The sequence below is a fragment of the Xenopus tropicalis genome, chromosome 8, assembly GCF_000004195.4.
Source record: "Xenopus tropicalis strain Nigerian chromosome 8, UCB_Xtro_10.0, whole genome shotgun sequence".
Classification (NCBI taxonomy): domain Eukaryota; kingdom Metazoa; phylum Chordata; class Amphibia; order Anura; family Pipidae; genus Xenopus; species Xenopus tropicalis.
In genome coordinates, this window is record NC_030684.2 from 47,235,902 (window position 1) to 47,261,699 (window position 25,798).

The 25,798-nt window shown below is 41.4% G+C and overlaps 1 protein-coding gene and 2 long non-coding RNA genes across 3 annotated transcripts; 1 reads left to right on the plus strand and 2 right to left on the minus strand.

Annotated features, from left to right (window-relative positions):
* Positions 1–272: 272 nt before the first annotated feature.
* On the minus strand, positions 273–13,854 carry LOC116406779. The gene is made up of 2 exons (XR_004219813.1): positions 13,245–13,854; positions 273–591 (listed from the first exon to the last, which is right to left on the minus strand). It is a non-coding gene; the product is annotated as an uncharacterized LOC116406779 (long non-coding RNA).
* LOC100488444 (G-protein coupled receptor 12) lies at positions 12,008–15,550 on the plus strand. The gene is made up of 2 exons (XM_002931792.4): positions 12,008–12,231; positions 14,091–15,550. Exon 2 carries the CDS (start codon positions 14,093–14,095, stop codon positions 15,113–15,115), a length of 1,023 nt encoding a protein of 340 aa, XP_002931838.2. The 5' UTR covers positions 12,008–12,231; positions 14,091–14,092; the 3' UTR covers positions 15,116–15,550.
* Positions 15,551–18,382: 2,832 nt separating this feature from the next.
* LOC105948269 lies at positions 18,383–24,689 on the minus strand. Its single transcript, XR_001171702.2, has 3 exons — positions 24,553–24,689; positions 20,926–21,080; positions 18,383–19,764 (listed from the first exon to the last, which is right to left on the minus strand). It is a non-coding gene; the product is annotated as an uncharacterized LOC105948269 (long non-coding RNA).
* Between the last annotated feature and the right edge of the window lie 1,109 nt (positions 24,690–25,798).

Below are 25,798 nucleotides of genomic sequence, written 5' to 3' on the forward strand. Positions count from 1 at the left end.
TTTATATACTGTCTGCAAATAGCATTCTGTAATGTGTTCTGCAGCCATTAGATGAGCTGTTTGCCACACATACATAAGAAAATCAAGCATCGGTCAGTTGGGCTGTTTATAGACCTCCTACAGGTGCTGGCTCTTTCACTACCCAACTAAAAAACATTTCCAATGACTTTAAAAAGAAAAGGGGTATCAGACACAGCAATGTGTGCAGATTAATCACAGGAACATTGGATACAGATCCTCCTGGAACAGGAAACAGAGCAACAATAGGCAGATTATCACAGAAAATCGCTGCTTTATTAGATGCAAATTGCTCTGACATTTCCATGGATATTAGATGATTCATTAATAATAATAATAGTAAAAAGGCCTTATAAATAAGTGACTATGAATTACCTGCTGCAGCCACTTATGCTGATATTTTTTTTTGGTTGGATGCCCCCCCCTATAAATAATCTCATTCTCTCTTCCCAACTGTGACGGCAGCACAATAAGAACTGAACACAGACTGGTGTCCTTGGTAACGGTCCGACTCATGTTGGTGACAGTCCTTCTTCTGCCGTGGAAACAGGAGAAACTCATGCCAGTCAGAACCTTTATAGAACAGGGAGTAATAAGAGACAACCAGACTGTTAGTATTGGGATTAGTTCTATGGCCATAAAGGAGAACTGATGAATGGAAAAGTGTGTAATTAATTAAAAAATGCTTTAGGACTTGTTCATACCAATGCAATAGCAAATACTTTATCATGTAAACCAAGCAGCCATGGAACCAAAAGAGGATGACTGATTCCCCTGGATATGGACAGACACACATAGACTGACATGGAAATGCAAAGTATACCCTACATAAGCTTACTTTTTTTAGTAGCTGCTTGTCATTTTCTGGAAATGATCCAGAAACAGACATTTATATGATTTATTGGCAATGGTTTTGCCTGTAAGAACCAACGTTTACATGAGCTGTCTGTCCCCTTGGTTCCATAAATTCTCTGAGATATTCAGCAAAACCTGTGGGGAAGTGGAATTAGGTGACTCATTCCAGCACAGCAAGGATGAGGCTGAAAGTAGTAAATATTAGCCAAACACTGTCAGCTTCTACAGACATTGCTTTCCAAACCTTTCATTCTTCTGCGTCAGTGATCCCCAACCAGTGGCTCTGGAGAAACATATTGCTCTCCAACCCCTTTGATGCTGCTCCCAGTGGCCTCAAAGCATTTTTACATTTCTGGCTCAGAGGTTTTGGAAGCACTCCAAGCACAGCCTCCTGCAGGCCAGCAGTCCCTATGTGGCCACCAAATAGCCAATCACAGTCCTTATTTGGTATCCCCAAAGAACATTCATGCTTGTAAGGCTCACTTACACTTTTTACTCTGAGTGTGGCCAACAAGTAAAAAAGGTTGGGTCCCTGTTCTAGATAGACTGTATGGACAAATCTATCAGGGAACTCCATCTAAAATGACAAGTGCTCAGTTGAAACTCTTGCTGCTTTGGGTTGTAGTTCATGGGTAATCAGAGGCTAAAAGACCCAACATCAGCTTCTGTTATTCTAAGTGTCAATTGGGATGGGAGTGGGAGAACAAGACTGGCTTGCACAAAGCCCTGATCTTAGTCCATCTGAACTCCTGTGGGATCAGTTGAAATGCCTTCTGCCAGGCCTGATCCCCAAGATCCAAGCCGTGCCTCACTAATTCTGTTGTGGATAAATAGGACTAAATCCCACCAGCTGCTATAACAATAAAGAAAGGACAAACTTCAACTTCATATTAATATCCTTAAAGGAGATCAAAAGGTTCCAAAATGTTAGGTACCCCCCAGTGATTGTAATCACTTACCTTATAGCCCAGGCTGGTGCTCCTGTCAGGAGAAAACTGCACCAGCCCAGGGTAGCTGCAAGTGAGCGATCCCCTTCTTCTGTCTTCGTGCCAGAAGAGTGAAAAGCCAAACCTAAACAAGAAAGTCTGCATTTTTACCCTACTGCACATGTGCCGGCCCCGGGATTCGGAAGAACGAAGACAGACAGAATAGGATCGCTGTCTCACAGGTACCCCAGGTTGGTGCAGTTTTCTCCTTACAAGAGCACCAGCCCAGGGTATAAGGTAAGCGATTACAATTACTGGGGGGTACCTAACATTTTGGCACCCCTCAGTGATTTTTCCTTTCCTTCTTCTTTAAGTTTGTGACTGATACGTTGGGCTGCAGATATCCAGGTAATTTTGGCTGTATAGTGCATTCTATATACAATGAAAGAGGGCTAATTTTTAATTATGGTTGGCCACAAACAAAACAAAGTTTGTGGTCCATTTTATATATTTGACCCTTAAAGTAAAGTATTGGAGTACAGCTCTCAGCACCTGTCTGATTAGCTAATTACTGCATATTGAGCAATACTGTTAAACTGCTCCCATCTTGCCCTGCTGGAGCAAGCTTTGTGTCTCTGTGCTCTGCTATACCTGGGTTCTGCTACAGAAATACATACACAAAGAATATCATGTTGAGAAACCAGAACACTTACAGCAGACTCTCACTTATATGCACTCGGGTCTGACTCATAAAGCACAAATTAGGGTGCATGCAATTACAGTGGAACGCTGGGTTTGAATGTGGCATTAATGGTCAAAACACAGTGAATTGCTTCACACTGTAGATAGCAGCAGTTTAGTAAATATACCCTATTACATCAGTGTAGTAATGAAAAAGGGAATGATATAACTGTGTGCTGGAAGGCTAAGTTGGAGAAGAATGATCATTTTGTTTTGAGCTGAATACAAGAGGAAGAAAGCTTTGTGTTTGTGTTGGTGATTCAGAGATGTTTGGGGTGCATGCTGTGCCTGGAGCATACACGTCTTTGGGCTCTGACAGGCACATCAATGGCTCAGCAAGACAAGCACCAACCGACTTTGCTTTGTGAGTCAGCGGTGGCACGATGGGCAGCCTTATCTATTCCTCTGCACACCTCTCACCTTGACATTTCCGAGGGCTCCAACCATTATAATCATTTGCTAACAGTCTCTGTCCTTCTCCCACACACTCAGACACACAGCTGCCAGAGACTCTCCTGCAAATACAAGCCATTTCCTACCCTATGGCATAGGTTTGTGAGACTCAGTGCCATACAGCTTCTCTCACTGCAGTGATTTATGTGTGGCCATAATTGTTGTGTACCTAGACTACCCCCTTGTACAGTAAGATAAGGCTATTGATCCAGGCTTGCGTAATGAAAGCAGAATTCTGTAGTTCCCTATTCATTGCTGCGGCTCTGTGCTGAAGTAGTTAAGGGATTAATAAGTGAAATGGCTCCTCCTTGGGGAACCTGCCACCTACACAAGCATCACAGCGAGCCCCCGTCTCCCACACACCCCTTTCAGCCACTAAAGAAGGGCAGATTAATAGGCTTCTTTGCAGCAGAGATGAGGATCGGTAGATGATATGGCTATATAGTGCCACGCTCCAATTAAATAACAAAATCAATGCTGCCAATAAACCTGTTAGTGTTAAAGCATCCTGTGAGGAATGTATTAATGGTAAAATAACACCAAACTCAATTTGCTCAGTGGAAAAGAGCTCAGTGTATTAGTCACAACAACTAAAAAACATTATATATTCTATTACATTATATATTCTAACATATTACATAGTGAGCAGTAGCAAATGCAAGATTTTTATGCACTGTGTAAAGGAACCTGATGTATCACATGCATAGAAGAAGCAAATCTTGCAACTGCTTATCATGAATGCATAGAAAACTATAGAACTATAGAAAAAAAAAGGTATGTTCTGTAACTGTAACACACACATTACATATGCACAAAAAGCACTTACAGTGAAAGCATATCATGCAGGGCTGGGACTAGAGTTAGGCAGAAGGGACATTTGGGGGCAGGGGGCCCTAGGCACTTATGTTTTCTGTACCCCTTCTCAGGGCCCTAGTCCCCCCCACCAGCTGCTGCTCCCTTGTCTGAGTTATAAACCTGAACAAAGGGGCATGCGTGATGCCATCGGCACTGATGTCATCACGCAATGTCATCAAATGATGGCATTTTCTGCCCAAGTGATGACATCAGCGGAGGAGTTATTGCATCCACCGGATTTCTGCCCAGTTTTCAGAATGTTGAAAACTGGGCAGAAGGTTTTTACCCAGACAACCCCTTGAAAAAACTGACAGGTGGCAACCTTATCCTTATGAAACACTTGTTTGGCTAGGATATGGCAAAACCCAGGCTAGTGATAGGTATAGAGCATGTGTTACATGCGACCATATGGGAGGTATTAATGGAGCTGAGGGTGTAGTTGAACTACAACTAGATAGAGCTTGTGTGGTGCAGATAGAATAATGGACGCCAGAAAGGTTCTTGCTCATGAACTATAGTACAATTTATTTGACAAAGGCACAGCTTAATAGTGCAGCAGGGTTATACTCACAGACACAGCAGTATAGAACATGTGATCACCGTGGAAGATACAAAGGTGACACTTAGGCACAGAATAACCCACTTGGAGGATGCACAGAGGATTAGTTGACACCTGAGATATAGACCTTTCAGAAGGGAGTGTTCCGGCCGACTGTGGTCCAGGGGAGAGCTCCTAACACTGGTACCTGGCGTCTAATAAAACCGGTCCCTAAAGAACGACTACAGAGCCGGGGTGGACTAAACCCTTTTACAACTCCTGGTTGGGGCTATTAACTGCCCTTGCTAGATAGTCTGACTGTTCTCACCACTTCTAGAGGGTGCTATTAAATAGACTAACTGTGCTGGCTTTACCTCGTTCACGGGGCCCTGTCCCCGACTTAAGGATTAGGTGTTACTCTTTACTGGGGCTTTATGCCTCCAGGCTCAATGACGTGAAGCCTGAGACAACAGCAGCCAGAGAGGAAGACACTTCCTTGTGCAAGACACTATATAGTCTGCACAAGGGGAGTGGTCAACCTGGGCTAAACCTATAGAGGGCAGCCTAATTACTGTAATCTGAGTGTAGAGGGCTCTGCCCTATTACAGCACAGATAAGGAAAAGATAGGGGATAACACCATAGGGAGCTTAACCCTATGGGTCCCTACACTTACTTGACCCCAGTCTCCAGCTTGTGGCTGGCCCTCCGCTGATGTAGCCATATCCAAACCTTTTCCAGCAGGATTCAGGCAATTGCAAGTGCCTGGCCGAACCAAATCAGAAATCAAAATTTACGTTAAACATTTCAGAAAACTGCAAAAATGTTACTCACTCTATGTGGCTCAAGTTTTATGGTCCAATGCTATATACCTATAGCAAAACCTGCCTGCTCTGTTAATGCAACCACCATATCATGTTTGCACAGAAAGCAGACAAACAAAAGATCTTTGGAGTGGGCCATCTGCTGTTTGATACTGGTACTGCAACAAATATCATCATTTGTACTTTCAGTCTGCATCACCTCTGTCTCTTAAGGAAAGAAGGGCAGCCTTTACTCCTGCCAGCACAAAATTATGCCTGAATAGGTATTTCTTTGTACTAAGCAACATACTGCAGTTACTGTTATAGGTGAAAAGAAAGCTTTCCACTAAAAAGCATCTAGTGCTCTGACCTGGGGACAAACACGTCCCCCCCAGCTCCCAGCTGACTAAAGTGGAGAATTCTGGGGCCTGTATGACCACTGTGGGTAACAGCTTTTCTACACTATTGAGCTCCCTCTGCTGGCCAGGTAGGAATGTCAACTTCATGAAGTACCAGGGATCAGCAGCCATTTACGGATGAGATAACAGCAGAAGAGGTTGCTGGGACCCAGTTTAGTGAACTATTTCCCAGGTAATTTTTGTGCCTTTTAATAACCATGGAATCAGATGAAGCTCTTTGCAGACAAATCATTGCACTCTTGTTTTAGAAATGGATGTAATAATAATTAACACTACAGGGCTGCTGTACTTGTGGGCAGGTATAACAGCTCCATGTCATAAGTTCATGTTTGTTCGTTCACTTTGGTTGCCCTTTACTATTGTGTGATCTTTAGGACTTAAGGTTAGGCTTGTAGAGAAGGGAAAGTTTTGCCAGCTGGATGGAGCATAAGGTAAAATAGTGGCTATATCTGAGTACAGTATTTCTGTGTTTATTGCTTTGTGTTTAAATAGAAGGTGATGCAAGTATTTGTCCTTGCGGTTTGCCAGTTGCACAGCTTCCCTGTCTGACTGAATTACCCTAGGAATGTGTGTATTTTGGTAAATGAGTTAGATACCACTAATGGTGTAGCCATAGCAACAGCCATGGTTAGTTGGCCACACAGTGGGTAATGTGATCATATTGGGCCTTTTGCTATGAACTATGATTTGTATAGTAGGTCAGTATAAGCCTTCAGCTTTGGCCTGCATGTACTACTGAATTGAGATGTGTATAACTCAGAAGTGGTGGCTATGGTTAGGAAGGGTGCTGGGAAATCCCTAGTTTGTGTAGGTGGTGATGGAGAATCAATTGCTTAATGGAGGGGAGATTCAGGGCTGCAGGGATAAGTGGGTGGAGGTGGCTGTCAAGGTTGAGAATGCAGTAGTGTACTAAGTAATTAAAAGTAGATTGGTGCTCCTCTGTTGCCATGGAGGTCCTGCCCTCAAGGCTATTGATAAAGAACGGGGATTCCTATCTGTTAGTTTCTTAACTGGTAAATTAGTTAAAAGAGGAAGAAAAGAAAAACTGTCACCATAAAGGCCAAGGATAATGAATATTCAGGAAGCCAAGGCCTTTGTGATGCTCACACTGTATTTTCAGCAGGCATGCCAGGTAAAGGGCAATGGAATTTGAACCAAAGAGGAGTTTCTGTTATTGACTGCTACTGACAGACAGTGAGACACAGAGATTCTTTTCCTTGTAACCCAATAAATTGTGGTGCCCGGTATCTCATGGCAGCTCCTTGGCTGAACATTTAATTTCCTTTTTATTTGTAAACTAAAATTTGCAGCAAATTAGTTCAAGTATCTGTAAAAAAAATTAACTGTATCCTCTATTCTAGTCTAAGCATATACCAATGCTGTTTAAATAAACGGGCAAAAGGGGGATTTACCCAGGGCCAAACTATTTGGGGTATAGGAAAGTGTTTCATTTCAGACTGGTGACTGGTAAATTCTACCTGCTGATTGTTTGTCTGCTGTATGTGTGTTGTGGTGGAAATCCGAGCTATAATTAAATCAAAACAAGATAAAGAATATAGGTTTTCCTTTTTTAAGAAGAGTAAGCAAGTCCAACGCCTGCAGCTGTTTGCCTGGTTGGTATAGTTTTGTATCCTCCATACCAACCAGTTTGTAAGAGATGATGGCTGCGCTGTACTCTGCTATAGGGGTTAATTCCCCTGGGCTCATGTCATGCAATTAAAACATTGGCCACTGAAAGACTTCATGACCAATAACAGCATCATGTGCTAATGCATGGCAAGAATTAGGAATATCAAAGTCAATTTGCACATTCTTATTTGAGCAAAATCCATAAGGGCGCCATCCAAAAATAATAGTCCCCACCGACTCTCCAGCACATAAAAGTCACACGATAATCCTCAAATAGGCACTGAGGATGCAACAGAATCCAGTTACTACAAAAAATGAAGTGAACCATGTTATGACCATCACGACCTGTGGCAGCACAGACTATATATAGTAACATAGTAACATAGTAAGTTGGGTTGAAAAAAGACATACGTCCATCACGTTCAACCATAATAGTTACATAGTTACATAGGGTTGAAAAAACACCAGAGTCCATCAAGTTCAACCCATCCAAGTAGACCCAGCACACACAAACCTATACTTACCAATCTATACCAACACATACATAAACTATAAATACAACCACTAGTACTAACTGTAAATATTAGTATCACAATAGCCTTGGATATTCGGCTTGTTCAAAAACTTATCCAGGCCCCTCTTAAAGGCATTAACAGAATCTGCCATTACAACATTACTAGGAAGGGCATTCCATAACCTCACTGCCCTCACCGTGAAAAACCCACCTACGCTGCTTCATATGAAAGTTCCGTTCCTCTAATCTAAAGGGGTGACCTCTGGTGCGTTGTGAAACCATTGTGATTGGATGTCTGTGACTGTAATACCATTAAAAGTTTAAATACGGGGGAATTCCCTACCAGTCATTTGAACTGAAGAAGCCACTCAGATGAATAGTGAAACATTTTCAAGAAAAACTCCAATTCTACTAGATACTGTATATCATGACCTGAATGAATGAGAATCTTCATAGACAGAACTAAAAGATATGTTGGAACTTGAAGATATTGGCATGCAACAGCAAGGAACTAACACCCATATGTAATAGGAGGCACTAAGTTTGCCCAGGAGCAGTAACCCAAACCCATAGCACCCACTAAGATGTTTGCTTTAAAACAGGTGACCAGTAAATGCTACCTGCTGATTGGTTGCTATAGGTTAATGCACCTGGGAAAACTTAGTGACTTTAATTACATTAGCCCCTAAGAGTTCTGCTCCTGCATTACCCTGGAAAGAGTCTATAGAAAGAAAGAAAGAGGCACAGGATAGCTAAGAAGAATAAAAGCAAAAACTATGCCAACCATATTAATGATCAAAGCAAATTTTATTGGTCATTGAATTCTTTGGGTTTTTTTAAAGCTGTTTTAGTCACAAATTTATGTTCATAAAATGATTAAACCACCAAGCTGACATTAAGGTACATATTTATGTGGAAGTTCTGACTGTTAATCTCTGGTCATCTCACAGCTTGATGCATTTCCCGAACAGTGCATTGGTTCCATAGACCAATAGATCCTCTCCAGCAATGATTTTCTACAATGAGACAAATTCCACGACCACCTGTCCTGCAGAATTACAAACTAAAGTACAAAGATACAAACTGGTTGTGGAAGTGGCAAAGTGCTTCTTGTGTGCTAGTACTACATGGCCTGGCTCTGCTGACATAGTATGTGTTTCCTGCTTATTCACCATCTCCAGGGATTCAAAATAGGCCCTGGCATTTTAAGTACACAGAGGCCCATGGTTGCATGAAAGTAGCAGGCCAGCTATAACAACCCAACTTATGTGCCCAAAGCAGACTAGCCAATATCCTTTTTAGGAGCATACAGACTACACATCTTACTTTAATGAATAAAGAATTCCAACAGCAATTCTTCCAGGTGCATCTTTGGAAGGCAGGAAGTCAACAGCTGAGGACAGGACACTGAGGCAAGAGCCTGGACTCGTAAAAGAGGCCCAGTCAGAATGCGAGGGTTTTGGGGGTGCATAGTAAGAATATCTCTAAACTCTCATTTTGCTGAATCTGCTGTCTCACTCACTGTGTTTTTGCATTGTTCACCCAGGCTTGCAATATTTAAATCAAAACACTGGGAAATGGTTGTTCACCACACTTAGTGACCCCGCTTTATAACCCCAGCTGACACATCTCTTATTGACCCTCTTATTGGGGTTCATTGCTGCTCCCTAATGTCCCTTGTGCAGCTCTGGGCTGGAAGCATGTGCAGCATTGTACTCCTTAGGAATGTACTGTACTGCCCATGCACCCAATTAAAATCAGCACATGTGACACTAGGGAGCAGGAAAAATACCCCAATCTGCAGCAAAGTACTCCCATGCGGGTTTGTATTTATAGAAGAGACTCACTAGCCTCCAATAAAGATTAGCAATTTTAATCCTGGCTACAAATTGGCACCACCACAGTGTTTTTTAACTTTCCTTTTTTCCTTAGGGCTAAACACCACAAGCGCTTTTGTCAGATGGTGCCGTAGTGACAAAATGTATCTGATGAGTCTGGTGTAGTGGGACTGATACAAGATCTGATGTATAAACTACATGTAACTTTTGCCATCCAACACGCCGTGCCTGTCGGATTTAGACGCAACATGCTGCATTCACATCCAACACGGATTCAGTCGGAGTGACTTTTTTTAACACATTGAATTACACTGATCGTCAAATGTAGATGCAGGAACAACACACACCATCCTACGTTACGTTACAGCCTATGAATATCAGATTTTGTAGGATTCTACAAAATCCTGTGCTGTTGCATGGCGGATCAGATTAAATTTGACCCATAAAATCTGATGAAAATCTCCTGTGGATTTTTGCCCTTAAGAGCTACCCAACACTGCTTGGTGCATACAAGACTTGCTTATGAGTAGAGGTGCTAAACTGCATAAGCGAGGCCTCCATTAGCAACCATTTACATCTTTGCTTTCATTTTCAGTTTTGTAGCAGACTAATTGATAGTTACTAGCAGCTTCACTCAGCAATTTAGCACCAATGTTTGGAATCTAAGTAAGTAAGTACCATATGTGGGGCAAGAGTAGGGACTTTAGGTTCCAACACTGTTCCTAATTGCACCACAGTTGTAATGGAATGGCGATACAGTATGTGTAAGGAAAGAGAATGGGGTTATGAAGAATGTGGGGGCAGTGGTGCTGGGAAGTCCCCCAGGATGTGTAGGTGGTGATAAGGAATCAATGATAATATGGAAGTAGGATGCAGAGCTGCAGGGATAAGTGGGTGGAGGTGATTGCCAAGGTTGAGAAGTTGGAAGTAATTAGAAGATCCTCTTTTGCAGCGGAAGGGAAAGAAAGAAAAGATCACAGACCTCTGCCATCATTCAAGATGCACCCTTTATCAGTTTGCAATGCTAGAATATCCCCCCCACTGCTTTGTAAGTCAAAATGAAGCTGCAAGCGTGAAGCTGATCACCAAATCTGGTGCATTGCGTCAAGAAGCGAATTCCCCTACTTTGACACATGGAGCTCATTATCTCCTATAGAATGAGGATCTTCAGTTCCTTTCACCCCTGCTAATGCCAAGATTAACCAATGCATGCAATCACCCCTATTGCCTTATTATTAGGGTTAAATGTATGGTGTGCTGCTCAAGATATCTGATTATCACCTGATTATTATGTGATTATGCCACATTATCTCACTACATCTGGTAACATCCTTGCTGCATGTAATTTCATTACACGTGCCACCTTGTTAAGGGTATGAGCTGACCAGGCTTTGGAATAATTGCTAATATCCCTGGGTGCCTCTTTTATCTGTCACTTTCCTTTACTGGATTACAGAAAGTATCCTTGATGTTCTACGTATTCATTTCACTGAGCAGATTCATTCTATGGGTCAGGGATCCCTTGGTCCTATTATTACTATGGAAACCTTTGTTGTCAAAAGAAATATATTGACTGCAAGAAAGTGGGGGGGTGGGATTGTATCTCTGCAGCAAAAGAAACAATAGATTATTTAATGACGCAGAAAAGGTTATTGTTTAACCCATGGCTGACAACGCTGACAAATAATACATGGCTATTGATTTGGGCCCTGAAGGGTTAACAGGCAGCCCTCCTTAAAAGTACATCCTCTGCATTGATGACATTGCCAACATCTGGATCCAACGTCATCAGGGGAGGGACGGGGTCTCGGAGATGGGCACGTAAGAATTAGTGATTGAGAGCAGCTTCCATTTTTCTACCTCTATACCACAAACACAGCAATTAATGTGTGCATTAATATAAATATTCCTGTACTGATTGCATATGTGTATATATATTTATATCTCTCTTTATTAAAATACATAAGGGTCTGCAAAAGCAAAGCTTATTAGAAAAAAAGAAATATGGACTTTACAAAAAAAATGTGTGACAATAAAGCAGATACTGTAAATCCAGATGATATATGATGAACAGAGATGTAGGTCTGGTATGTGTAGAAAGACATTTTTTTTTTATTAAGGACAGATGAATAAATCTATAGTAGCCCAATGTATTGAATGAGATGTAGATTTCAAAAATGAATATGGGATAAAGCCTTAAACTGTGTCCTATAAGAGGTGCACACAGCGTGAATTTCCCTGCTGATAGAAAACAAATGGGAGTAATTTGTAAGAGCTGACCTTAAGGAGGTGTGCCCTATACATAGGGAAAAAAATCTTATGAATGAAATTCCAGAGGTGTGGTGTGTGTGTTGCTGCAAGTGGCCCTGTGTGTATGTGTGTGTATGTGTGTGTGTGCTCATTAGTATTCTGGTCACAGCCCCTTCTGATTCACAGACTTGGGAGCTGATCAGGAATATAAGCGAACACTTTGACGTCAGAGCTGAGATTTTTCAGCAGACCCAATGGGGCAAGAATATTAAGTGCAAGTCAAAGGCAGCTATCTGCCAGCATTATTAGCAATGTTAACCAAGGAGTGAGACTTAACAAGGACTGCAAGGACTAGCACAAAGGGACAGAGCTGGAGACGGAGGAGATCAGAAAGGTAAGGATGCATGAGGCTGTGGAACTGGCCGTAGCAATGGGAAGAGAAGTGGGAGTGTGGGTATAGGCTGACTGTATCTGTGTGCTGAGAACTGTGTGTCATGTATCTACTATCTATACACTGACAGACACTTACATATATTCATATATATAGATATATAGGCATAGACAAGTATTAAGTATATACTGTGAAGTGTGTGTGCTGCTTAAGTGCAGATCAGTGACTGGTGTTTAAGTTTCAATATAAATATACATGTAAAATGTACGCTGCTGTAAGGAGGGAAATTTGATAGACGGCTGTCTATAAGCAGATATATAAATGTGTGTGCGTGCCTGCGCTACAATGGGTGTGCATAGCTATTTATATCTCCAGCTATATATATATCAAGGCATGGGTCCTAGGATTAGCCCTCTCCAGTCTCCCGTAGGATTATAAAGATATACAATGTGTGGGATTCAATTTAAAGCTATCCTTTGGCATCCAAATAATGCTATGTATATCAATGAGGATAGATATGTAGTCAGACAGGAATAAATAGAGAGTTAGATAGAGCAATAGATTGAATCATTGACAGGATCCTGAGCGCAGCATGCATGGTACCTAAGCTTCCAACCCTTGTATAAGGAGGATGCACTTGCTAATTGTTATAAATGAAAGCAGCCTTTGGATTGTGAGCTGCAGTGCGGGGTGGCAGGCCCCCTGGCTAGCTGGAATAATGACAGTGAGATCAGGGATCCATGTGTTGGCGAGTGGGGCTTTAAAAAGCCATAAAGGCAATTAATTACAGTGGAAATAATGATTTAGAATTTTCTTTTATGATGTGGAGACAGAGCCGAGGTCACTGCGTGCTTCTCTTTAGGGGATGTTACACAGAGGCTGCTATTTCTAGTAACCCTTTCCAGCAGCCAGAGGGAATCCTGCAATATCCTAATGTAGCCGCATTATTCCAAAAAGCCATGGAATGATCCGTCTGCCTGATTGTGCTATGAAAGGACTGAACATTCAAGCCTTACCTTAGAGAGAGCTTGATTGATCTGGGTAATCCTGCAGGCAAATAGACGGTATCCTTCCAGGTGCTGAGTAAACACATGTATATATCTAGGGATGTGATATTTGAAGAGGGAGGTTTATTCAGAGGCTTATGGCAGGATCCTTTGTTATTGAGACACACAGCCTATAATTTACATCTCCCATTGTATCCTAGGCATATGCTGTGCAGGTATGTATGCAGGCAGAGGCTGGCATGTTATGTGTGCACGGTCCATTGCTTCTTGAGCTCACCTTGAGTAAGGAGGAAGGAGAATGCAGACACAAGGGCATGCAGAATCTCCTAAAATAGGAATAGTGCACCGAGCCTAGATATAGAAAGCTAGAAAGCCAATGCATCTTCTCCGGCAGATTGTTCTGTTATGAGGTCCCTAGCATGTGACGGATGTCTGCAGGAAGAGAGGACGGCACTTTGAAGGGCCTCTGTAGAATGGGTATCTCTAATTACTTACCTGCCAGACGGGAGAGAAGCAAATTGCATCACAGTCCCCCCCAGGCAATAAGGGAGATCACCACCTAAATAAATATATTAATGCCCTGGTGTCACAGGGAGATTGTAAAGCTGACATTTACATCACAGCCTCAATGTCATTTTAACCCATGCCATTCTTCAGGGATAGGCAGACATCAAAGAGGGTGGGAAAGCCCATGAACTGCCGTTTTCTGTTTTTGATGTCGGGGTGATTAGCACTCCAAAGCATGTTGTGGAATATATTAGCCTGCACCCTGATGCTGAGGGCTCCATCTCTGCTCTACCTGTATCATAATATCCTTTTCTTTGTCTTTCCATTATGATCTCCTTCAAAATTCAGCAATGCTTCACCAGCCCGCAGTCTCCATTATGGATCACCTGCTGCATCTTCACAATGATTCTTCCGGCAGGATGTTTCACCACCAGCATGACCCCTGGGACACAAACTCTTCCACCGTCACCACTTCTGACCTCTCCCCTGATGAGTCCGTCAATCCGTGGGACATCATCCTCTGTGTGACAGGGACAGTCATGGCTTGTGAGAATGCCATAGTCATAGCTATTCTCTTCTATACACCCTCTCTGCGTGCCCCTATGTTCATACTTATTGGCAGCCTGGCACTGGCTGATCTTCTGGCTGGCCTGGGACTCATTGTGAATTTCATAGTGATTTATGTGTTTAACAGTGAATTGGCCACCCTGAGCTCTACTGGACTACTGCTAGCTGCTTTCTCAGCCTCTGTGTGCAGCCTGTTGGCCATTACATTGGATAGATATCTGTCTCTCTACAATGCTCTCACCTACCACACAGAGAGGACTTTGACCTTCACGTATACTATGTTGATCTTACTTTGGGCCTTATGTATCTGCATTGGTCTGTTACCCATCATGGGGTGGAACTGTGTCAGGGAACCATCATCCTGCAGTGTCCTGAGGCCAGTCACCAAGAACAATGCGGCGGTGCTGGCGGTCTCGTTCCTCTTGCTTTTTGCCTTGATGATGCAGCTGTACCTACAGATCTGCAGGATCGCTTTCCGACATGCCCAACAGATTGCTGTGCAACACCAATTCATGGCCACATCCCAAGCTTCCAGTACCAGGAAGGGGGTTTCAACATTGTCCCTTATACTGGGCACCTTTGCACTTTGTTGGATTCCATTTGCTGTTTATTCCCTGATAGCAGATTCAAGCTATCCCATGACATACACCTACTGCTTGGTGTTGCCAGCGGCTTGCAATTCTGTTATCAACCCCATCATATATGCCTTCAGGAACCCTGATATTCAGAAGTCACTGTGGCTGGCTTGCTGTGGCTGTATACCACCCAGATTCTTGTCTGGGCCCAGAACTTCCAGTGACGTATAAGATTCCGGGACTGTGTGTTTGGAGAGGGACTTATGACTTGCCAAGTTTGGGGAGGGGTGGGAATATAAAAAAGATGTCAAACTATTGTTTTATTTTTGCAATTGATAAATTATTTATTGCTTTAAGATGTAAGGATATTTAAAGAAGCACTTAACTGTTTGGTCTGATTTTCCCAAGGATTATTGGGTCTGGGAGAGAACGTCTCATTAATGAGAACCCCCATTCCTAAGCTGATTTTGTAGCTGCTATTCCTTATGTTGCCAGAGATGGACATTTACCCTTCCATTTCATTTTGGTAGCAAATAGTTTACTAGACTGGGCCACTAAAGTGGTAACTGTCTTTGCTCTTTTGCCTCACCATGCCTCAAAATAGGCCCTGGCATTCCAAGTATGCAGAGGCCCAAACAGCCCCCCACCAGCCCAATAAATAGTGAGTGTCTATGGCACCTTACAGCAGCCCCTCTGGTATTTGCCAGAATCCACAGATTGCCAGTCTGGGCCTGTGGCCTGCTATCTATTATAATAAGGACACAAGAGAATTTTCGCCAATGTCTACCTTGGACAACTGTAGACTTATTACAATATTTAAGAATAGGTAAATCACATTTTTTACTTCTAGCTGAGGTCAACGATAACTCCCATTATCCTCTACCAACCAACTACTGGGATTTGCTACTGACAACAGCTGGAGGCAAAGTAGTATGAGATGTTTGTCACAGGAGCACGCCTGTGTGCTGCCTACACTCAAACACTCATTTTCTGTGACAGATACAGTAATAGCAGCATCTTAAATCATTTCCAGGTCAGCAGCCTCTGCAAATTTCACTAGTGATTAGGAAGCCAAAGTTGAGGCAGGGAAGAATCCTTGAGAATTAGGAGAGGAGAATGCAGAGCATGCAGTATAAAGCAGTCATTTGGACTCAATGGACCAGTGCAAAGCCTTAGAAGCAGGTCTGGAATGGCATTCAAAATAGGCCCTGGCACAGAGGCCAAAACAGCCTCCCACCAGCCCACTAAATAGCCCCTCTGGCATTTGCCAGAACCCACAAATTGCCAGTCCTGCCCTGCTTTGAAGGCACAGAACTGCACACTTCTCATTCAGTGCCAAACACAGGGATCGGAGCTGCTATATTAATACATGCCTGTCTTTATTAATGAGACAGTTTGTAAATAAAATACCGATCCCATCACCAAGAAGCAGATGATACATAGTTTCTTGCCTTTACCAACATGAGATTCTGTTTCTTCTACTGATGGGCCTATTTTAACAGTACTTGGATCAGACTCCTACCTAGAAATGGAGATATGCAAAATTACAATGTTTACTGCAGAAAGCTCTCTATGCTATATAAATCTTGACATAAGTCCATTCACTTGGCGAAGTAATTCTGGTAAATGAAGGATATTATTGATTCAGGTACTGCTGGCCATACTGGAGTTGCACCATGGTAAAGGCTTAATACCATAGATAAAAAGGTCTGCACAGAAACCCAAATTAGGCACCATGCCAACACTATATAAACTTACAGAGCAGCACCTATGCCTGCCCCCACCTTGAGCCCCATGTGAATGCCGTGGTCTCAGTTCCTTACACATTACAGTGAGAAGTGGGACTGAGCAGAGTAATCACTCACAATGACCTATCCAGAATCTAAAAGAGCTAATTCTCAGCACTAGGGTACAAAAGCACATCTCTTTGGATTTTTTGGGCTATTTTTGCTTATTTGTTAATGTATTATGTCTGCTGTATTTTTATACTGGGGTGTATGCTGTACTTGTTATTTAAAGCTTTATACAAGGAACGAGTGAGTATATTTATACACACCAAATGCTAAAGCAGAAATTTTTGCAGCTATTATTGGGCCCCACAGGAAATTTTCAGGCCCTCTTCAAAAATTTCCAGAACTTGACCTGTTATAACCGATATATATTGAAAATGGCCATTTATCCATTTATCAGGGCCCCACTGACACCCTTGCAGACCCTGGTTCCATTATTTGCTATATTTGCTAAGTCTGGCCATAGGTTCCTATATTTAGAAAAAACATTGGCTGCAACCTGCCAGCTAGAGTGAAAACTTGCCAAAGTAGCTAAAAGAGCACAGTCAGCTTAACAGTCCACGGTCCATTTTAGATTTCACTCCCAGTGTTCCAAAACATAAATAAAAAAATCGAATTTATGAATACTGGGGAATTTTGCAGCAGAGCAGTAACCCATTACAACCAATCAGACATTTTCTTTCAGTTTCCAACTTGCCTGTTTAAAGATATTTAATGATTGGTTGCTATGGTTTAAAAAAATGGTGCCCAATTGCCCAGTACTCTAACACTAATTAGGCCCCTCTGTGTGCAGAGATCATTTCTTATTTGCACAGTTGCATTAATACAGATGAGTGGGAGCTGCTATATTGCTTACTTCAGCTAAGCACGCTCCGTAGACATCAGGGACAGCAAAACCTTTTTTCAAGGCATTAATTGAGTTGAGGGTCTGTAGGGAATAGCTTAGCAAAGCCAGTAACATACCATGTGTAAATGCTTATATGCAGGGAAGAAATTATTTGTAGACTAACTAAATGTGCTCCAGACATAACCCTATTTAAGATAAAATACAACAGATCTAAAGGTATACATATTTTCACTTACAATATCTGAGTAATATTTAATTATTACATTTTCCTTTAATATATTTTACCATACTTTCCCGAAATGGCATCACTTCTACAGAGCTGACTGTGATGGTATAGGGCAGGTGTGGGCAACCTGCAACCCTGGGGCTACAAGTCCCTGCATTATACTGGGAATTGTAGGTGAAAAGCATTTGAATCCCTGCAGATAATAATCAGATTATAAATATTCCCCTATAGGAGCAGGTTTGGTAATTTAATAGGGGCTATATCAGGTAGCCTTTAGGTGCTCTTTTAAAATATATATGGAATGTATTTATAACATATATATATAAGTATAGCATATATAGTACTGACCTTGATTTTAAATGCTACTATTCTATGGGAATTTGAGACTAATGTAGCTATTTTTAGCCTCATGCAGTATCTTTGGTCTCTATGTTTATGCCCTTAAGAGCACCGATTGCCTTCTCATTATAGCTCCCACTAAACAACTATAATGGCTCCATGAGGAACTAAACCAGTGAGATCCTTCACTCAGGTGATAGATCCCATTATTGTTATTGGCAGCTTATTTAGATCTCCTGCAACAGAAATCACGGACATGGTTTGCTTGATTTATTGAGAAACAAACCTCACAGGGGCAGATATGTGAAATCTAAATATCAAAAAGAATGCTTATTATTAGTGTACAATGTTGCTCATATTAACTGCTACCTGTAACTGCTGGCATCATTCACATTTTACCCTACAGTTTATGGATATGGTATAGAGACTAGTTTGTTCTTCATGCTCATAGAGCACGGACAGAACAGGCAAGTAGGAAGAGACACATGGTAGTTGCCTGGAATGCACCATGTATAGTCATTTCTTATCCAAGTGAGTTATGGCGGTCTACTGTCATAATCTTGTAAATGAAGCACTTTTCCCCCTTTGATACCCCCCTAATTGTTACAGCAGACAGAGTGATGTGAACATTTTGCCTGCTGTATTTTTTCTTTGCTAAAAATGTTGTGTACAAATTCCTGAAGTCGCCACCAATCCACTTATTGGAAAATTTCAGCGTGGGTGATTTTTATGATTATTGCCAAAAAAACATCCAAAGTGGAAAAAAGATGTGCCATTGCCCTAAAAGTTCATGCTGAGAGGAAAGAGCAGATTGTATGTGAGTGCCCCGTGGTTTATCCATGGACACTGTTATACTGGTTTAGCCACAAAGTGCCACCAAATTACCTTCTAAAGGTCATAAGGTCTCCTCTATTTTTCTTTGCTGGAATGAATACTTACACCCAATAATAAGCTTGGGAAGTGTTTGCCTTTTGAGAAAATGCTATTTTTCTCAATACAGTGTTTCTTTTCCAAACTATCCCCAAACTTTCTATGTTTGATGCAAACAGATAAGGATATGGATCCCAGTACTGTCCCTCTCCGCTCCCAGACAGGTCCGGCCGATGTTACTTTGCATGATGAGGATGTTTACTTGCTTCTCGGCAGCCCATTTATTACATGGATGTGACAATTCAAAGCATGGAAGAATTCTTGTCTATATTTTTTTTTACTCATTTTCAGATTGATTTATTTATGTACTTGTCCTGTGTTTTCAAGGAACAAACAGAGTCTACACCAGAGTTTTAAATCATTATTTTTTTATATATACAATAGTGTTCAATGCAGATGTGATACTTTTTGACTGCTCATTTTGTACCTTCAATAAAATGCAGCTTTCAAAATCAGCCTTTCTGTTGTGGGTTTGGATTATGTTGATGAACATCGCCTTTATTTCTGTTATTATTGGGTCTGCCACTTTTAAAGGGGTGGTTTAGCTTTAAATGAATTTGTAGTATGATGCAGACATTCATATTCTAAGACAAGTTGCAATTACATATTTTATTTTTTTGTGTTTTGGAATTATTTAGCTTTTTGTTCAGCAGCCCTTCAGAGTGGAATTTAGCAGCTATTATGTTGCTAGGGTTGAGTTACCTTAGCAGCGGTTTGAATGAGAGACTGTAGGATGAATAAGGGAGTTCTGGAATAGAAAGGTAAGTACTATAAAGTAACAATAACCATAAAATTGAAGTTTAACAGAACAGTAGTTTTTTTACCCCCCCCCGACAGCTTAAAACAGTCAGAAGAAAAAGACTAAAAGTTTAAAAATGATAAAAAATGAAGACCTATTAAAAAGTTGTTAAGAACAGGACATTTTCTAACATACTGAATGTTCACTTTGGTCCTTTTTGGTTTTTGGCCTCTAAAATTATTTAGAACACAGTTTCCAGTATCCATATTTCTTCTAATGATCTGCACTTAGAACCACGAGTAAAAAACAAAATATTGCTCTGGGCCCACTAATTTCCACTTATGCCACTGCATAATATATTAAATGGCTAAGTTAATATCCATTAGATATTTTACTTCTGTCTTTATTGTAACTAACTAGCCCATCCCCCCCACCAGCTCAATACCATCTGGATGGAGAAATTACCATTGGGTCACAAGATACAATTTTGGGCCCCTCGGTTCTCCAGCAAGTACACCCTAGTCAAACACAAGACAAGAGGCAATTTTAGGGGAGTTAGATATTATAACATTATGCATGGCAGGAGGGGCTGTAAATTTTATTGGCATGGTGTAGGCATTTAAATATGACACTTGTGAGTTTATGTAATAAAAGGTACTATGTTTTCCCAGCAGTAACCCATAGCAACCAATCAGTAGGTAGAATTTACTGGTCACCAAACATTCTATTGGTTGCAATGGGTTACTGCTCCTTGGGAAACCTAACTAATTAATTAATTTAATTTCATATGGGGGTTAATATCAACTGCCTGAAGCCCTCTAGTGGGTGGAGGTAAAACTCACCACATTGGATACCCAATTTGGTATTTTGGACTCTAATGTTGGACTGTGATCCACTTAGCTTTGTGCCAAGGGTTTTCAGAACCTCATAAACGTGTTACTTTCTACAATGTGCACTGACAGAGGCGGGATTGTGTAGGGTGGTTGTCAATGGCTCTTTAATTCAAAGGTCTTTAGACATCTAGAGTTAAGGTCACTGCAGTAAAACATTTGATCAAGTCCCCCCAGCTGATAGCATGGTCAGAAAACAGGCACTATCCTATAGTTCCATGGATTTTCTTAACAGTAAATTTCTCTCATATTGGGCCTCCTTGAGGGAAGTGTGGCTTACCTTTTATTGGGCTGCACATGTATTTATTCTCTTCATTACTATAAGTAGACAATAAAAACAATGTGTCTAAGCGGAAGTATACAGAACAAATGCAATCGGTCCAAGACACGTCATGCTTGCAAGTGGCTCTTGATTTCTTGACGCATTCTGGTCGGCTAAGTGGCAGAAGACTGAGTGTCAATAAAAGGGATTTGGATTTTAAAAATACATAGGCAGTACTTCAGGATAGTAAAGTTACTTGTAGAAAGCAATTCCAGGCAGCAGCAGAAATCATCTGTGTGTTGATTGCTAATGTCTACAATGTTTCAGTGGTGTGAATAGTCAGAACAAGCAGTGGAGAGATTTTCAATCTTTTAAAAGATTTTTAAAGGGTGTAAAGCAGTGTTTCTTAATTATTTTGGGGATTATATTGGGGATTCTGCGTTGGGACCCAAGATTCAGTATAGAATTGATTACCTACCTCATTTTACTAACAGATATTAGGTTTTTAGAAGGAAATTTTGTTGTCTTGGAGGGGATAGTAGGGACCCAATGTAAACAGCATGAGGTCCCAATCCATAGGTGAAGAATTACAGGTATAGGAAATGCCTATATCCTAAAGAATTTTTGCTTTCAGGGTTTCTTTAAGGTTCAATTTTGCAGCCACCTGTATCAGGATTGTTCATCAGTTTTACCTTCCATATTAAGTCAGGGCATTAAAACCCTGGCTGAGGAGTATGTGGTTTTGTCGTCAGTTTCCCCTAGGTAATGATGTCTTCTCTCATGCTGCCATGCCAACGCCCCCCTTAGCAACTGTTCCTATTAAAACATCAGCAAACAGAACAGCCTTCATCACTGTAGCTCCTGCCAAATGTGCCCTGGCAATCGGCCCTCTCTCATTGTCGTGATAATCTCTTCTGCAAGCCAAGGTAGCCCAAATGTTAGGCAAATGCACCTGCCCACCAGTCTAGTTTCATTAACTTAGGAAGTGTAAAAGCACCTGCCTGCACTATAGATACATAATACACAGAACACCATATGCACATATTATAGCCTTTAACTGAAGATTAAATAAGTGCATATAGGTACAAGCACCTTGATTAATTACTTTTTGGGGGACCATTTTTCTCCCATTTTGGTATCCATTGCTGCACCCCAGTGATAATCATACAGAATCTACTCTCAAGCTGTATTTGGGTTATCCTTGTCATTAAAATGTAGCAGAATAGAAAAGTTGTCAGCCCAATTCATGTTCCTTGACTTCAGGTAAGATATATTGCATATTATTTGGCATGGATACGCCACAGGTAATGGTCCTGCTATTACAGAATGAAATGAACTCTCCTGGTAGCTTATTAAAACCAAAATTCTGGGAATTATATATCTAGACTGGAGTATTAGTCACAACCAGAGGTAGGAGAACTAGATATGGGAGAACTAGTCCCCAGCACTAGTGGATGCTATCCCTGAGCCTGACTGCTTGAATCCTTATGCTGGCTGGTGACACTGTGGGTACTAACCCTTCTAGTGTCCCTGTTGGAACCTCTGGCTGCTCTACTAATTACCCTAAGCCCAACCCTCACTCCTAGAGTGAGCCATTACAGATCTTTCCTGACCCTTGCTCCTCTGTCTGAGGCCTCCTCCCCCAGGCTATCCAGCACCTTTAGCAAGCGAGGTCTAAACAGACAAAACCACATGGCAACTTCCATTTTAAAGTGTAGGGACACCTTTGGTCATATACAAAACTGTATACTCTGAAACAAGTCCAACTCTTGGCTGGATTTACCCTTAATTATTAAATTGATTAAAGTAAAGCTAGGCAAAACCCTTTCTCTCCTAAATACATATGTAAACATAGTGGTTCTAAGCCTGCTCAGCTAACCATGCCCATGTGAAAGCTGGCTGTGCATAGATAAACATAGCAAGGCCACTATGACAAGAGCCACACTGTCTCGTCCATGCATCTTATCTATGTGATGTAAAACTCCTCTGCCTGCAAAAAGCAACTCATTTGAATCACTAGTGTAATTGAACTAAAGCTAATACTACTGCTCAAGCCAATCTTTAAAGCACAGCAGAAGCAGTGAGGTGAGTGGCCTGTTTCCAGCTGACACGGCTCAATGCCGAGGTTTCCTAGAAAATGCAGAGGGATTCTGGGATTGAGATGTCATTATTAAATGTTAATGAGCAATCCCTTCCATGCTGCAATGGCAATTAACTACTGAATCACCACGACACTAAAAGTAAAATGCAACGTGGCTTACTTTTGTGTTATTGCTTTTCTACATGCCCCCATTTCATGACTTCTGCAGACAATCAAATAGCTTAGGATCATGCTTATTCTTTGTCCCAGCGTAAGGGAAACCATTTCCCCCTGTGATTACAGTTATCTATGAAATCTTATTAGCTGTTGTAGCCAGAGGTGGGAATGCACAGAGCAATATAGTTGAGCAGTTTGGCCAATTTGTTTCCTATATTACAATTTCCACACATATGGGCCCCTCTGGAGAAAATTATGAAGATGATTTTGCAGTCCTATAAGGTTGCAGTTTATCTTTTAGAATAGAAGATTTATTCTGCCCATTGGCTTGCATATTGGGTTCATCCACAGATCCAGACTTGACTGGCGCCACTCTTCTTTCCTGCTGAGCTAGGTTTATTTTCCTGCCTATGTATTTGACCATATTGTACAACTTTTGATTATGCCCCATGTGAGTGACCCTGTGAGTAATGGAAAGTAGATTCAGAGTCATCTTTACCTTGCCTGCCTTATTATTTAAAAATAGTCTTTCTTTGCAGGCCTGGACTGGCAATCTGTGGGTTCTAGCAAATGCCAGAGGGGCTGCTGTAAGATGCCATAGACACTCACTATTTACTGGGCTGGTGGGGGGTTGTTTGGTCCTCTATGTTTTTGAAATGCCAGGGCCTATTTTGCAATTGGATGCAGGGCCCAGGACAATCACCCTCTATTTGGAACATATCTGAGTAGGTTCAATTGAAAAGATAATAATTAATTTTTATCTGTGATGCACTAGGGTATATATTGACTATATATATATATATAGAGAGAGAGAGAGAGAGAGAGAGAGAGAGGATTATAGATTGCTTTTTCATTTCTGATGGTACAAGGTTAAAGCTGGTGAAGGCACTGTGTGCTGTAAATGGATTCTTGTTTGTTGATATGACATAAATAAGCAGCTGCTTTCGCTGAGAAGTCCCAGTGCCTGCTGTGAGCTGTCAGAGGATCTAGAAAACAATCTGATCCACAAAGGCAGGAGCTTGGCCACTGGAAGAGGCAGTTGACTTCCATGCACACTTCCACATAAGAGCCCAAGTTCTGCATCAAGAGTTCTGCTGCAGTCACATATGTCATGTACTAAAGATAATTTCTTGTAGTTATGACTGTACATGTTTGGAACACATGTAGCCTGGTTTAGCTTAACACTCAGTAGTGCACTGGCTCATTTCTTTCAGATATTTTAGCTGAATGCAATGCTGGCAACAATGCTAGCAGCAACTCACCTAAAGTCTATATCGTATTACTATCTAAAGTGGCTGCAAAGACTGGGCCTGGTTAAAAATGAGGTAGACTAGGTCCTAAAAAAGAACACTTACACTTGAAGGTTCACATAACATAAACATAAATACCTTTATATCCCAGCATATTGCATCATAGTTGCTCCACTTCCTGCATTGTCTTGCATTGTCTCTTACTCTTGACCTTGGCAAGCTGCTCTGGCTTCCTGCCGTTTCTGGGGTATTTCACTGAGGGTCTTGGGCTCTGTTATAGTCAATGATACAGTGAATGACTGATAGCAGCTGTTTGAGGAGCATCATGGAACGTTAAATAATAGCCTCTGGCTATATATCACTGTGTCTGGGCAAAGGAGTCTGGCAAACCGTAGTAGGTGGGATGGTTACTATGGTTTGCCCGGGTACAGTTTTTTGCCACTGTTTGTTACCCTAGCAGGTAAAAGAACAGAAATCAGGGGCCCAGTTTTGCCTATAAATGTACTTTTACATCTGCTGAATGTTAAGCTTCTACAAAGAAAAACTTTCCAGTCATTAGTAGCTTCTTGCACCCTTACTGCAAAAGTCACACCAATTGCACTTCTTGCCTCATTCTCATGTACAGTACAGCAGAAGCCCCATCCTGGTGCGAAATGAAACTGAAACTTTGGAAGATAAACCCAGTGAGCAGAGATCACCCTACTGGACCTAGTACTAGCTAAGGTTTAGCAGCTCCTACATGGAGCTGCCTTAAAATGTTTCTTTATTTAGGGAGTCTTAAGCAATTTCTTGCCAGTTGCAAGTACAGGTATGGGATCCCTTATCCGGAAACCCGATATCCAGAAAGCTCCGAATTACGGAAAGGCCGTCTCCCATAGACTCCATTTTAATCAAATAATTCAGATTTTTAAAATTGATTTCCTTTTTCTCTGTAAAAATAAAACAGTGCTTTGTATTTGATCCCAACTAAGATATAATTAATCCTTACTGGATGCAAAACAATCCTATTGGGTTTAATTAATGTTTTAATGATTTTTTAGTAGACTTAAGGTATGGAGATCCAAATTACGGAAAGACCCCTTATCCGGAATACCCTTGGTCCCGAGCATTCTGGATAACGGGTCCTATACCTGTACTAATGTCCCCTCAAGGCTTAACCCTTACCTTATTTAACTGTACTGTACTGTTATTCTATATTTCTAACAATCTATGTTCTATTCTGTATATATATATATATATGGCATTCTATTCTATTTTATGATGATGTTAATAAAAAGGCCATCTGGTTACCTGCAAATTTACTTTGAAAGCTGAGTGCTGTGTCATCCAGGGCCTATAAATAGCCACACCATGCTTTGAATGCAAAAACTTGGCCTGCAGCCTC

Excerpts from the sequence above, each read along its gene's own strand:
- LOC100488444 (XM_002931792.4), top strand. The coding sequence starts at position 14,093 with ATGCTTCACCAGCCCGCAGTCTCCATTATGGATCACCTGCTGCATCTT.